The sequence below is a fragment of the Phodopus roborovskii genome, unplaced genomic scaffold (assembly GCF_943737965.1).
Source record: "Phodopus roborovskii unplaced genomic scaffold, PHOROB, whole genome shotgun sequence".
Classification (NCBI taxonomy): Eukaryota; Metazoa; Chordata; class Mammalia; order Rodentia; family Cricetidae; genus Phodopus; species Phodopus roborovskii.
This window is the reverse complement of record NW_026126651.1, coordinates 2,328,830-2,342,846: the sequence shown is the minus strand read 5'-3', so window position 1 is coordinate 2,342,846 and position 14,017 is coordinate 2,328,830. Positions and strand designations below refer to the sequence as shown.

Below are 14,017 nucleotides of genomic sequence, written 5' to 3'. Positions count from 1 at the left end.
CTTGCCCGGCATACATGAAGCCCTGTGTCCCGCAGGCCATTTAAATGGGGAATGGGACTAAATGCCTTTAATCCTAGCCCTTGGAAGGTGGAGGCAAGTTCAGTGTCCTCCTAAGCTGTACAATTTGAAGGCCAGCCTGGGCTACATGAAGCCCTGTGTCCAAGGGGGGGGGGAGCAGGCTGTTTACTGTCAGCAGAGAGAAGAAGCCAAGACTACGTAGTGACACCCTGTCTAAATAAAAGGGAGGAGGGCACAAAAACAGCTTAGTTGCTTGTGCAAGCATCTGTAACCCCAGCAATGGGGAGGCGGAGACAGGTGGGCCCCTTCGGGTTGCTGCTCTACATCCTAGGCGATTCTGCAAGATCCAAACCTCAGGAAGACTCTTAATAAAACTAGATTATGTCGGGAGGCAGAGGCAGGCTCTGTGAGTTCGAGGCCAGCCTGGTCTACAGAGCGAGTGCCAAAACTACACAGAGAAACCCTGTCTCAAACAAACAAACAAACAAAATGGATTATGTTGAACACATCAAGCACAGCTCTCTGGTGGCACACACAGACACCACACAAATGTCTACGGCACACTAGCTTCAGGATTATGAGGAAAACTTCCAGTCTCCCATCTGCTGTTAGTTACTGGAACACTATACTCCCTTCATGGTCCCACAGAGCCGTGACAACTGCAGATACCACACACATCTGCACCAACATCCAGTCTGGATTTTGTTGATGGGAGGATCTACTCAAAGCTCATTCACTTGCAGCTTCCCACTCATGTCCCATTGGCCACAAGAACACCCCATGGCGGCTACCTGTGGTACTTTGTCCTCATCTGGGATGGGGACACTCTCTGATGAAACTGGTGTATGGATAAAGGACAGGGTCATCATTTACATGAGGGCACACCCCCCCCCCCAACAGCTGCACCACCAAGCCTCACCACATGACAGGTGACTTATAGAAGCCTCTCAGAACCTCTCAGTTAATTGTCCATGGTCCATATTCCTTAGCATCTCTCAAGATCACTTGAAGCTGGGGTTGCACAGGAGGAATAATGGCTGGAACCTTAGGAACCAGTCTCTTATCTACAGGAAGTGCTGGTAGTTCCATTACCATAGGCCTGGCTATCACTGGTTAGTAGCCATGGCTACTGGACATATGTATCTGTTCTCTAAGATGGTACCACATAAGTGATACAGAGAGAAAAAACAAACATTGTTGAACCTTAACTGCCTAGAACTCCTCAGAGGGGAGGGGCCTTGTGAGCCCATCCTACACCAAGGCCTTTTTGTTTGGTTGCTTTTGATTTGTGACAGGTTGTCACTATGCAACTCTGGCTAGCTTGTAACTCTATGTAGACCAGTGTGACCTTCACCTCACAGAGACCCACCTGCCCATGTGTGTTCACCACAGGAGAGCAGGTGCCCACAGAACTGAGGGAGGAGCTGGAATTACAGACTGATTGTGAGCTGCCCAAGTGGAGGCCGGGACCCAAACTCAGTCCTCTGCACATGCTCCAAACTATTGAGCCATCTCTCCAGCCCCCATTGACCCAATGTCTTAAATGTCTACAAGGCAAGAGAGACTGGATATTGTCTTGCTGAAGGTGGACTTAGCCAACCAGTTGAGAATAAGTGTTTATATAATATGCCACGGAACTCAGCTAATCCTCTTAAGAATTCCTTCTAAGTAGAAACTGGGTAATTCCCTTTTCCAGAACAGAAACATGACCCCCCAGAGGGGTCCGCCCTGAGCCAGGAAAAAACACACAAGAAAGCCGGGAGTTGGTGGCGCACGCCTTTGATCCCAGCACTCGGGAGGCAGAGGCAGGCGGATCTCTGTGAGTTCGAGGCCAGCCTGGTCTACAGAGCGAGTTCCAGGACAGGCTCCAAAGCTACAAAAAGACCCTGTCTCAGAAAATAAATAAGTAAAAATTAAAAAAATGAAAGAAAGGACAGAGGGTATCAAAGAGGATTCTGTCTGTAACTCCAGGGTCTTAAGAAGCAGGACCATCTGTCAGGCCTGTAGTCCAGGCTGCTCATCCTAGCTGCTTGGGAAGCTGAGGCAAGAAGACTATTCAAGGACACCCGTGACAGCTATGTCAGGGAACATACATGAACTGTCATTTCTATCAAAGGGCTAAATGGAAACAGGAAGGAATCATGATTACTGCTGGATGTTGCATAACCAGTTAGTTCAATGATTAATTAAAACTATAACTGGCAATATTCCCATATCTTACTAAATATGTGACTTATGAACACTAGGCACAATCAGACAGTATTAAGTGAATTTGAAGAAAATACAGAATGAAATTGTTATGAGAGAAGAGGGACGAGGAGGTATGAATGAGATGTATTTCCGGTTCTCTCCAAAAGTTAGAAGAGATAAATAAATTTCCATCGTTTAAGAGACTTGTAAAGACATAATCTAGGGCTGGAAAGGTGGCTCAGAGGTTTAGAGCACTGACTGCTCTTCCTAAGGTCCTGAGTTCAATTCCCAGCACCCACATGGTGGCTCACAACCATCTGTAATGAGATCTGGTGCCCTCTTCTGGCCGGCAGGAATACATGGAGGCAGAACCCTACAGTAAATACATAAATCTTTAATTAAAAAAAAAAAAAAAACAACAACAATCTAGGCGCAGCAGTTGGTTCTGGGAGTGGACCAAGGTTAGGTTCCCAGTGCCCACACCATGAGTGGCTCACGGCACTATAACTCCAGTTCTAGGGGGCCCAACACCTTCTTTCATCTCCTTTCTTCGTTTCTATTTACGTGTGTAAGGGTTGCCTATTTGCATGTAGGTACTCCGTGTGCATGTGTGGCGCCCACAGAGGACAGAGGAAGGCACTGGATGTCCTAGAATGGGAGTTACAGATGGCTGGGGAGCGAAGCTGTCATGGGAGACTGAATGGGGGCCTTGGAAGAACAGCCAGTGCTCTTAACTGCTGAGCCATCTCAAGAGCAATTTCTAAAAATATCAAGCCTGCCTCAAAATAAAAAGTAAAAGGACACCTGAAAGACCGCCATGGTGATGTACACCTATAATCCCTGCACTCAGGAAGCTGAGACAGGAGGATTGCCTTGAGTTCAGGTCAGCTGCCTGAGCTTTATTGTGAATTCCAGGCAAGCCTGGGCAACAGAGTGAGGCACTGTCAAAAGGGGGAGGGTGGGGGGGAATAGCACTGGGGAAATGCCTATTTCTCCCTCTCTCTCTGACAACTGCAGTTGTGTCCCTAAAGGTCAAACTCTCACCCAAAACAGGGTGCAAAATCCTGCTCGTTTGAAGGTGGAGCCAAACCGGGCACAGTCCCCTTGGCCCCACCTCCAGCCCCGCAGAGCCGTCGGCTCCTAACAGCCACCAGGGGCAGCTGCTCACAGGCAGAAGACGACGATGGCGCTGCGCTGGGGCATCGTGTCGGCTGGTTTAATCGCCGGCGACTTCACCACCATGCTGTGCTCACTGCCGCCCTCGGAACACCAGGTGCGCCTCCCGTGGGAGTTTTCAGCTCCCTCCTCTTCCCCCGTCTCCTAAACCTGGGTGCTTGCGGTTTCAGAGAGTTTATCGTAGCTACTCAGAGGAGACGCTACTGTGCAGTCAGGAACCGCATCCACATCTTCCTTTTCTGTTTCTTTTCTTTTCTTTTTTCTTTTTTTTTTTTTTTTGAGACAGGGTTTCTCTGGGTAGTCTTGGCTATCCTGGAACTCACTATGTAGACCAGGCGGGCCTCGAACTCACAGAGATCTGCCGGTCTCTGCCTCCCAAGTGCTAGGATTTTAAAGGCGTGTGCCGCCACCACCCTGTTCATTTTCCTTTTCATTCAGAATTTTGGCATGTACCCAGGATGGCCAGGGCCTCATTCTGTAGCCCGGGCCGGCCTGAGCATAAGTCAGTCTGGGTTTTCACTATCCACCCCCTCCTCCTTCAGACAGGAATATCTTCCCTAATCATCTTGGAGGAGGCTATAGCTTACCCACTCAGCCTCTTCCATTGTTTGCCCTCCATCTGTTATCTTCTACAACGACCCCACCTCAACCCTCTGAATCTGACACCAGGTGGTAGCAGTGGCCGCCAGGGACCCGAACCGGTCAAAGGAGTTTGCCCAGAAACACAACATCCCCAAGGCATATGGCTCCTACGAGGAGCTAGCACAGGACCCAAACGTGGGTGAGTGGCCTCCCTGTTGGAGAAGGGAGCAGAGGTGGGTACAGCCTCTTTGCTGTTCTGTGGTAAAGGATGCCCTTTAATCCCAGCACTCAGGAGGCAGAGGCAGGCCAATCTCTGAGTTCAAGGCCAGCCTGGTCTATAAGAGCTAGTTCCAAGACACCTCCTCACCCCCCCCAAAAAAAGCAGGTGCACTTCTAGGGAAATGGGAGTCTTTGGAAAGGCGTGGGTTCCGTTGGGGTAGGAGGCAGCCATAATAGGAATGCACTTGGCCAGAGGCTGGCTTCACAATATTAAGTTGTGCTTAGATGCCAGGCCGCAGGAGCGAAGGGCAAGTTTTAAGTTTCTCAATCAGCTAGGGAATCTGTTAAGAATGTATTTTTTTATTTTGCAGCACTGGGAACAAAATCTCACAGTTTAGGCTCCACAGAGCTGTAGCCCAACATTTTGCTTCATTTTGAGAGAGGGTCTCACTGTGTAGACCAGGCTGGCCTAAAACTAAATATGTAGACCAGGCTGGCCTCACACTCAGACTCTGCACTTCAGGCTGCTCTCGAATTGGCTATCCTCCTCCTGCCTCTGCCTCCCAAAAGCTTGGTAGTCTCTTCTCTTCGAGAGGATTCGGACTGAATCCACTTTGGCCCTGAGCATTGGCAGACGGACCTCTTCTTGTGGGCAGTGCTGCTGACCCTTCCCCCTTCCTTCTGCTCTAGAGGTGGCCTACATTGCCACCCAGCACCCCCAGCACAAGTCAGCAGTGCTCCTCTGCCTGGCAGCGGGCAAGGCTGTCCTTTGCGAGAAGCCCATGGGTGTGAAAGCGGCAGAAGTTCGGGAGATGGCTGCAGAGGCCCGCTCTCGGGGCATCTTCCTTATGGAGGTAAGCCTGGAGGGCCTTTCTCACACCCATAGAACACCAGCTGCCAGTATTAAGCACGGTTGCCCAAGCTAACCCAAGTCAAAGTGCCGCCAGATCAGAATCTCAGTGTGGCCAGGGTGTAACTGAATCTAGCATCTGCTGAAGGCACAAACCCAAGCCTGCTGCTTCCCATGTGAAGAGGCCGATGACTAAGGTCAAGGGAGGAAAAGCATTCATTTGGAAAGCAAGAAAACCAAAGAAGACAGAGGCATTTTGCTTAAAGGTTGCTGCTGCAGACTTACCTAGAGAGTCGTGGGGTGGTGTGTCGGGGGGCCAGCAGCTCAGGAGTCCCATAGCTCAGCTCCCCAGAGGTACACGCTGCTGTGTTTATCCTCATTCAGGTCACTGTTTGCTTTCTGACCCTAAGGAAACTGCAGATAACAGTGACTCAGCCTTTGTAGCGTCTCCTGGGAAAAGTTAAATACTGGTACACAAGCAGCTTCTTTCTCCTGTAGGACAGGAGATAATGAAGAGATACTTTTCCAGAGCTCCAACACAGGGGAGGGAACCTTCAAGTCACTTCAGTTTTTAACCCATTACATGCCTCCGGCCAGCGATGTCATCTATGGCAAAGCTAATGGGAGACAAAAAATTTGCCACCAAAATGTGTGACTTCTAAAATTAGTGAGTAAAAAAAAAAAAAAAAAAAAAAAAACCTACTTATTAGTTATTCATTTAATTTAATATGCCACATGTATGCTTGGTGCCCACGGAGATTAGAAGACGTATCAGATCCCCTGGAACAGGAAGTGAGCTGCCGTGTGTCTGTTTGGAAGCAAACCAAGGTCCTCTGCAAATGCAACAAATGCTTGTAACTACTGAGCTATCTCTCCAGTGCCTGAAATGAGTGACTGTTTCTAAAGTCAACCAAGAAGTGCTCAGGAGGCAGAGGCAGGTGGTCTTCTGTGAGTTCAAGTCCCGCTTTGTCTACACAGCAGATTTCCAGCCAGCTAGTGCTACACAGAGAGACCTTGTCTCCAAAAGGAAGGGAGGAAGGGAGGGAGGGAGGGAGGGAGGGAGGGAGGGAGGAAGGAAGGAAGGAAGGAAGACCAACCAAGCAATGCTGAAGTGACCCTAGGGATGTAGCTCTGTGGACAGAGTATTTGCTGGGCACGAAGGAAGCCCTGGGCTCCACCTTCAGCAGCAGACATGAGCAGTGTGGTTCACTTCTGTCATCTCAACACTAGGAAGGAGGCAGAGGCCCAGCATGGTGGTGAACACTTTTAATCTTAGCACTGGGATCTTTGTGAGTTCTAAGCCAGCTAGGGTTACAAGATTGTGTCTGATAAAAAGAAAGAAAGAAAAAAAAAAAAAAAAGGAAGGAAGGGATTGTGTGCATGGTTGGAATAGAGATGGCTCAGAAGAACGCTGTTTGAAGCTGGGTAATGGTGGTGGCCAACACCATCTGGAGGCAGAGGCAGGTGGATCTCTGTGAGTTTGAGACCAGCCTTGTCTACAGAGCCAGTACCAGGACAGGCTCCAAAGCTACAGAGAAACCCTGTCTCAAAAAACCTAAACAAACAAACCAACACCACTGGTTCTTCCAGAGTTCAGGACTCAGCACACACTTTGGATTGTTTGCAGTCACCTGTAACTCGTTTCCGGGGATTTGTCGCCATCTTCTGGCCTTTGGGAGCACCTACATACACAAACACGTGCACCTACATATAAAAAACTTTATTCAAAAGTGCAAGGTATCTCTACCTACATAGAGAGATTGAGGCCAGCCTGAACTACATGAAACCCTTTCTCAGAAGAAAAACAAAGTCACCCAAAAGTAAAGCCAGCCGGATTATTCAAATATGATGGCTGTCATAATCCTTAGCAAATGTGACAGACTTCCTCAGACTGTGTGGAATGTTCTTTAGCTTCCACGTCCAATTTTAAGGGGGGGAGGGGGGCTGGAGAGAGGAGGATACATAGAGAACCTCAAACTCACAGAGATCTACTGGCCTTTGCCCCTGAGCGCAGGGAATAAAGGAGTATACACCATACCCACCAATATAGAGGGTTGGGGGGGGGGCTAGAGATGTCACCTCAGTGGCTAGAGCGCTTCCCTAACCCAAGGCTCTGAGTTCAGGCCCACCTGTCCAAGAAATAGTGATGCCTACAGTGGACTGGGCTGCCCTACATTATAAAAACCAAGACACTTCCCCACAGGCTACTCTGATCTATGCAGTTCCTCAACTGAGACTCACTTCTGCTACATAGTGAGTTGGAAGCCTGTCCAAACTACGTAATACCCATCTAAAAAAATGAACAAAACCACATATAGGACAGAGTTGGCAAAGGAAAGCCGAGGTGATGGCCCCAGTGGGTAAAACAAAGGCAGGCCCTTATGCTGGGGGCTGTGGGTTGTGGAAGGATAGAGGTGTGTTTTGGGTAACCCTCACGTCTAGGGTCCTGAGGGAGGTGTGGTTGATTACCTTCTGGGTACTGATGCCCCCATTTCCCTGGGCTCCCTTCTCTGGTGTGCAGGCCATCTGGAGCCGGTTTTTTCCTGCCATGGAGGCTTTACGGGAAGTTTTGGTCCAAGGAACTATCGGGGACGTACGAGTGGCCCGGGCGGAAATGGGGATCCAAGTAACCTGGTTACCCCGGGCCACCGACCTGAGCCAGGCAGGCGGCAGCCTGCTGGACCTCGGCATCTACTGCATCCAGTTCCTCTCCACAGTCTTTGGTGCGCAGAAGCCGGAGAAGATTTCAGCCGTAGCAGACATCCATGAAACAGGTACTGCGTACTCTCTGTTGGAGGCCTTCTTCTCAATTCCCCCGCGCCCTATTCCCCCACCAAAGAAATCAACGTAGACAACTGGAGGGTTTCCTTGAGGGCCGCCTTCCCTAGCCACGAACTAGACACATAAAAAACTACCATTCCCAGAATTGCCAGTGGCCCATGTATACGTGGTTTAAGCAGGTGGCTAGTCTCATGGCTTTCTGGGAAATGTAGTTCAAAGAACTAGAGCACCCTCGGAAAGGTGGGCGGGGCCCAACGTCTCCTTCAGAACCTGGCTCCCAAGCCCACCCTCCACCCTTTACCCTTTGACACGGGTCAGCTCTCCGCTAGCCATGCACAGATTATACTCTACCACGTGATCTGAGTCGGGCTTGCTGAATCTTGTTTGACTGGTCAAATGTTAATTATAGGGGTGTTGTGGGAGTTTATGAAGAATTGAAGTAACTGAGTAACTGTTAAGAAATGCAAACACAGGCCTTTGATCCCAGCACTTGGGAGGCAGAGGCAGGCGGATCTCTGTGAGTTCGAGGCCAGCCTGGTCTATAGAGCAGGACAGGCTCCAAAGCCACAGAGAAACCCTATCTCGGAAACCAAAAAAAAAAAGATAGAAAGAAAGAAAGGGAAGGGAGTGTGGGAGAGAAACAGTAGGGGAGAGAGAAGAGATAGGAAAACTCCTGTCTGCCCCATGGGTGGGAGGAGAGTGGGTGGAGTTTTCCTCCTAAAGGGACCTCTACACTTAGTGTAGTAGCCTGCATGCATTCTGCCAGGGGGCGGGGCGGGGCGGGGGGCGGGGCGGGGCGGGGCGGGGGCGGGGCGGGGGCGGGGCGGGGGGCGGGGCGGGGCGGGGGTGGCCAGCATAAGGCCTGAATCCACGAGGGCGCAAGAACAACAAAAACAATGACATTTGTATGTATGTATGTATGCATGTATGCATGTATGTATGTATATTTGTACTGCACGTGCGAGGGAGCCTGCAGAGGCCAAAAGAGGGTGGTGACGGCGCACCCTCACCCCGAGCTGGACTCATGGCAGTTGTAAGCTGTTTGATGTGGGTGCTGAGAACTGAACTTGGGTCCTCTGGAAGAGCAATATGTGCTTTTAGCCACTGAACAATCTCTCCAGCCCTCGGTGCTTTGGTTTGTTTGTTTTGTCTTTAACTTTTCCTGTTTTATATTTTCCTGCCTCGGGGGCTCAAGGAGCACAGAGTCTGTTCTATCATGCTCAGTTCCACCGTCTTCCTGCCCCAATGTCCCCAGTGCTGCCTTTACAGACACGAGTCGCCATACCTGGCCCTCCCTTTCTCCCCCACCCAGCCTGCAAGCACCCCACAACTGACCTACATATTCAGGCCTTGACGTTAAAGTAATCGTTCTTTCCTTTGTTTTTAAATCTGGATTAAGGGAATGCTTGTAACAACACTACAAAGTAGGATCTATACAGGAAAGGGAGATTCAGGGTGGTTCAGTCAAATGCTGACCGCCCTCACAGACAACCTGAGTTCAGTTCCTAGCACCCACAATCACCTGTACCTCCATATATAAAAGATCCAAAACTCTCATTGGATCTCCACAGGTACCCCCAACACACACACACACACACACACACACACACACACACACACACACACACACTATACATATTTCTAAAGAGTAGGTTCTATCATTAACCCCCTTTTAGTAATTCAGAAAGTAATTTTCACATACCTAAAAAAAAAAAAAAAAAAAAAAAAAAAAGTGAGTTTTGTGGTGGGAGAGATAGCTCAGAGGTTAAGAGCACTGGCTGTTCTTTCAGAGGTCCCTAGTTCAATTCCCAGTACCTACATGGTGGCTCACAACCATCTGTAATGCAATCTGGTGCCCTCTTCTGGTCTGCAGGGATAAATGCAGGTAGAACAGTGTATACATAATAAGTAAGTCTTAAAAAGCTTTGGGGCTGGGCAGTGGCATGCCTTTAATCCTGGCACTCCAGAGGCTGAGGTCCACCTGAGTCAGTGATCTCACCAGCTCGGGTCAGCTGATTCTCTGAGTTTCCCCATCATGGCCTTGACTCCTTTGTTCATCATATCACTCCACCCTCACTTTGATTGTACTCCAGGAACTCGGCCCATTGGTTAGTTGTGGATTTCTGTGTATGCTTCCATCTGTTTCTAGAAGATGGTGCTAACTTTTCTGGGGTACTTTTTTTTTTTTTTTTTTTTTTTTTTTTTTTTTTTTAAACAATACTTATTGGCCTGGGACAGAGATCTGCCTACCCTCTGCCTTGTGCCACCATGAGTGGCAATGTGGACTTGTTTTTTAGGTTTATTTTATTTTATATATATGACTGTATGACCATAAGCTGTGTGATTTCAGAGGTCATAAGAAGGAATTAAATTCCCTAAAGCTGGAGTTTCAGACAGCTGTGAGCTACTATGTGGGTTCCAGGAACCGAATGCACTTACTCAGCAAAAGCAGCCAGGGCTTTCAGTACCACGGAACCATCCATCTGTCCAGTCCTGAGGTATAATTCAGATGCCACATGCACACTCGCTTAAAGTACATCATTAATTCAGGGTATTGTGGTTCAAACCTGTAACCCCAGTCCTTGGGAGACTGAGGCAGGAAGATTCCATGAGTTCAAAACCAACTTGGATTATACAATGAAGCCTTGTTTTATAAAAACAAAACAGGGCCAGGCAAGACGGCTCAGCAGCTAAAGGCGTTTACTGTGAGAACCTCAAGCCCAGAGTGTGATCCCCAGAACTCATGAAAAGATGGAAAGAGACTTTTCTGGAATCCTCTAACTCCAAGATGGAAAGAGAATTTTCTAGAGTCCTCTGACTTCTACACTTGCGTTGTGGCACGTGTCCCAGTGCATGTACAATATGCACATATACACACTAATAATCAATTTAAAAACTTAAAAACCAAAGCTATTTAGCCGAGCGTGGTGGTGCCTGCCTGTAATCCCAGCTCTTGAGAAGTGGAGGCAGGAAGAGCCATAGATAACTGTCTAATCCCTAAGACGTTTGCATGAGCTGAGCTCTGGGAGACTCTGTCTCAAACAAATTAACAAAGCCCAGCAAAAACAATAGAAACTAAACGAAACAAAGCAACAACAAAAAGGCAAAGTGTCTGGGCCATGGTCGGAGGCCTGCGCCTGCGCAGTGTCTGGGCCATGGTCGGAGGCCTGCGCCTGCGCAGTGTGTCCCAGGACTTGCCCCCACCCTGTGCTAACCTGTGCTTTCCTTACAGGTGTGGACAGCACTGTCAGCGTGCTTCTTTGGTACCCAGGAGGGGCCCACGGTAGCTTCTCCTGTAGCATTACTTCCAGCCTCCCCAACACAGCATATGTGATCGGTACCAAGGGCATGGCCCAGGTGAGAGACACCGCATGCCCAAGTACTGGGAGCCTGTGCCGCGACCTCCGGAGGGGTCCCTAGAGCTCAAGTCTTTTTTACCCTGCTTGTGAGACGTTCAGACTCCCTCACACAAGCCAAGGGATGGGGTTTCAGCCTTGAGGTCACAGTCCCATATTCTCAGGCCTTAGGACAAGCTAGTTCTTTTGATGTTTGGTTTTTGGTGCTAGGAAGGGAAGCCTGGCCTTCCTGACTGCTAAATCTGTGCCCTGCCACCAAGTTACCCTCTCCAGCCCCAAGTTATTTCCAGCTAGATTTGCTACTTTTACTATCCTTGTGATCAAATGTCTGACAGAGGCCATTTAACCAAGGGAAAGGTTCATTTGGGCTCAGGGTACAAGACCTGTCGGTCCATCGTGGTGGGGAGGGCACAGAGGCTGAACCAGTTTGATCTATAGCGATGGAAGCTTCCATACAGCGTGCTCACACCAGTGAGGAAGCCAAGAACTCAGGTGGGTACCAAGACTGGATGTAAGCTCCCAGGTCCACACTCCAGCCACCCACTTTTGCTGTGAACAGTTCAGGTTCTAAACATGAAGCTGATGACTTAAGACCTTCCAGTTGTTTCCAGACACACTCTGTTTACCAGCAGAGGTCAGATTTTCCTGGATTCCTGGAATGCTGCTGCTATAAGGAAACCCTGTTTTTGATCTGACAGTGTAGTTCAGTGGAAGGGCATGGCTAGCACGTACGCTACCCTGCATTTGATACCTAGCTGCCGAAGAAAGGGGACCCTGCCTGGCCCAGCGGGGGAGCAGGGGGGAGTCATGGTTCCAGGCATTCTGGACTATACAGGGATTTCAAGGACAGTCAGAACTACTCAGCAAGACCTTCAGAAATAAAAAGTGGAAAGAGTCTAGAGACAGAGAGGTCCAGCACCCTGCCTGTAATCCCCCAGCGAGGGGCCGTGTGTGTGTGTGTGTGTGTGTGTGTGTGTGTGTGTGCACGCGCGCGTGCGTGTGTGTGTGTGCAGGGCTCAGGAGCAGAGCACTTATTTAGTGCACAGCTAAGAGTGTGTGTGATCCCTAACACTTCATTGAAAAAAACTTAAAAAGAGAGAAATAAACCATATATACAGCAAGTCACACTATAGACTAATTTGAGCCTTTTCCTGCATTTTGAAGGATTTCTACCATCCTCACCTCATGTCCCAGTTGTCCTCCGAGTTCCCATTGTGTCCCACAAGTGTGCAGAGGGCTAGTTTAGCTTCCAGCTGCTCTACCAGAATAGAAGGAAGGTTGTCAGTGTTCTGTTTTGTGTGGGTCACTCTAGGATGAATTTCGATTTAGCAGGGGAATCAGCTTCCTGGGAACTGACTGCCCACTGCTCTGCAAAAGCTTTTTTATTGTTACAGGACTTACATCTTTTTGTTTTTTGAGGTAGGGTTTCTCTATGTTACCACCCTGGCTGTCCTGGAACTTGCTTTGTAGACCAGATTGACCTTAAACTCATACAGATCCTCCAGCCTCTGCCTTCCAAGTGCTGGGATTAAAGCTGTGTGCCGCCACTGCCGGCAGGATTAAGCAAGCAATTTCCACATACCAAAACCTTTTATCTGGAAAAATCCGAAGGAACCATTTGCCCAAGCAATTTCCAGGTGTGAGACCTCTTGGTTTTCCAGGTTCTCTCATTACTAAGTTTTGCAAAGGCTCTGAATCCTTCAGGAAGAACTCAGGTAAGAACCAAACACTTCACACAAGAGGTAACAACCACAAGAGGTAGTTCAAAGCCAGGTGCTAACACTTCAGATTTCAAGCCAGATGCAATGTCTCTGGGATCTCTTGCCCTATCTCAAAAGAGAGAGAGAGAAACAGAGAGAGAGCCAAGAATGATGATGTCAGCCTCTGCAATCTTGACACTTGGGAGGCTGTTAGTTAGGCTTCATTACTTGGCTGAAGGAGGAGCTGGTCCTCAAGTTCAAGGTAGTTTTTGATTCTGGGGAGACAACAGACATGGTCTAAGTATAACAGGAGCCTTGCTAAGGGGCAAACTCTTCAACCCCAATCCAGGCAGAAGGCAGACTTGAACCTCACAAATCGATTGGGGGTAAACCCTCAGCTCTCCGTGGCAGAGCTGGTCCTTGGGTCTACCAGGCATGCTGTTCCTCGAAGCGAAGCCTCATAGTAGTCATTGTTATCTTCCTCCAGATTCGCAGAACATGGTGTCCAACAGAGCTGGTGGTGAATGACGAGCACAAAGAGTTCCCTCCGCCTGTCCTCGGGAAAGGGTACACTTTTTTAAACGGACCATGCTTGAGTTATGAAGCTAACCACGTCCGTGAGTGCCTTCGTAAAGGTGAGTTGTGGAGGACTGCAGCCTGGGGCCAGTCTAAGCAGAAATGCTGCGCTCCCTCATACCCTGGAGCAAAAACAACTATTTAGAACTACATTTCCCACAATGCCAAGGGACACATCTGCCTTATCAAACCACACCACCTATTCCTCGGTGCCTCTGGGAATTGTAGTCTTCTTGGTGTGCGGTGCCTGTGTTTTGGACGTGTCTTGTGTGCTCTCTCCTTCCAGGTCTTAAGGAAAGTCCTGTAGTTCCTCTGGCAGAGAGTGAGCTCTTGGCTGAGATCCTTGAGGAGGTGAGGAAGGCTATTGGAGTCACCTTCCCCCAAGACAAATGCTGATGCTGCTCCTTGGTTGGATGTGGCAAGCAATAATAGCTTGCCACTCATTGCTTTGGAGTTATTTTTGAAAAACAGCTCGAGTTCCAGAAAGGGACTCCTAAGAGACACCTTACTATTGTTCCTACTGTACACTCTGTCATCCCCTGTCCTCTGGCTCACCAGGGTGCTTCTTT

General features: G+C 49.0%; 1 protein-coding gene across 1 annotated transcript; it reads left to right on the top strand.

Moving 5' to 3' along the window:
• The first annotated feature begins 3,391 nt into the window (after positions 1–3,391).
• Dhdh (dihydrodiol dehydrogenase) lies at positions 3,392–13,975 on the top strand. Its single transcript, XM_051174372.1, has 7 exons — positions 3,392–3,481; positions 4,054–4,165; positions 4,876–5,039; positions 7,557–7,809; positions 11,049–11,173; positions 13,360–13,507; positions 13,735–13,975. Exons 1-7 carry the CDS (start codon positions 3,392–3,394, stop codon positions 13,842–13,844), a joined length of 1,002 nt encoding a protein of 333 aa, XP_051030329.1. The 3' UTR covers positions 13,845–13,975.
• The last annotated feature ends 42 nt before the right edge of the window (positions 13,976–14,017 follow it).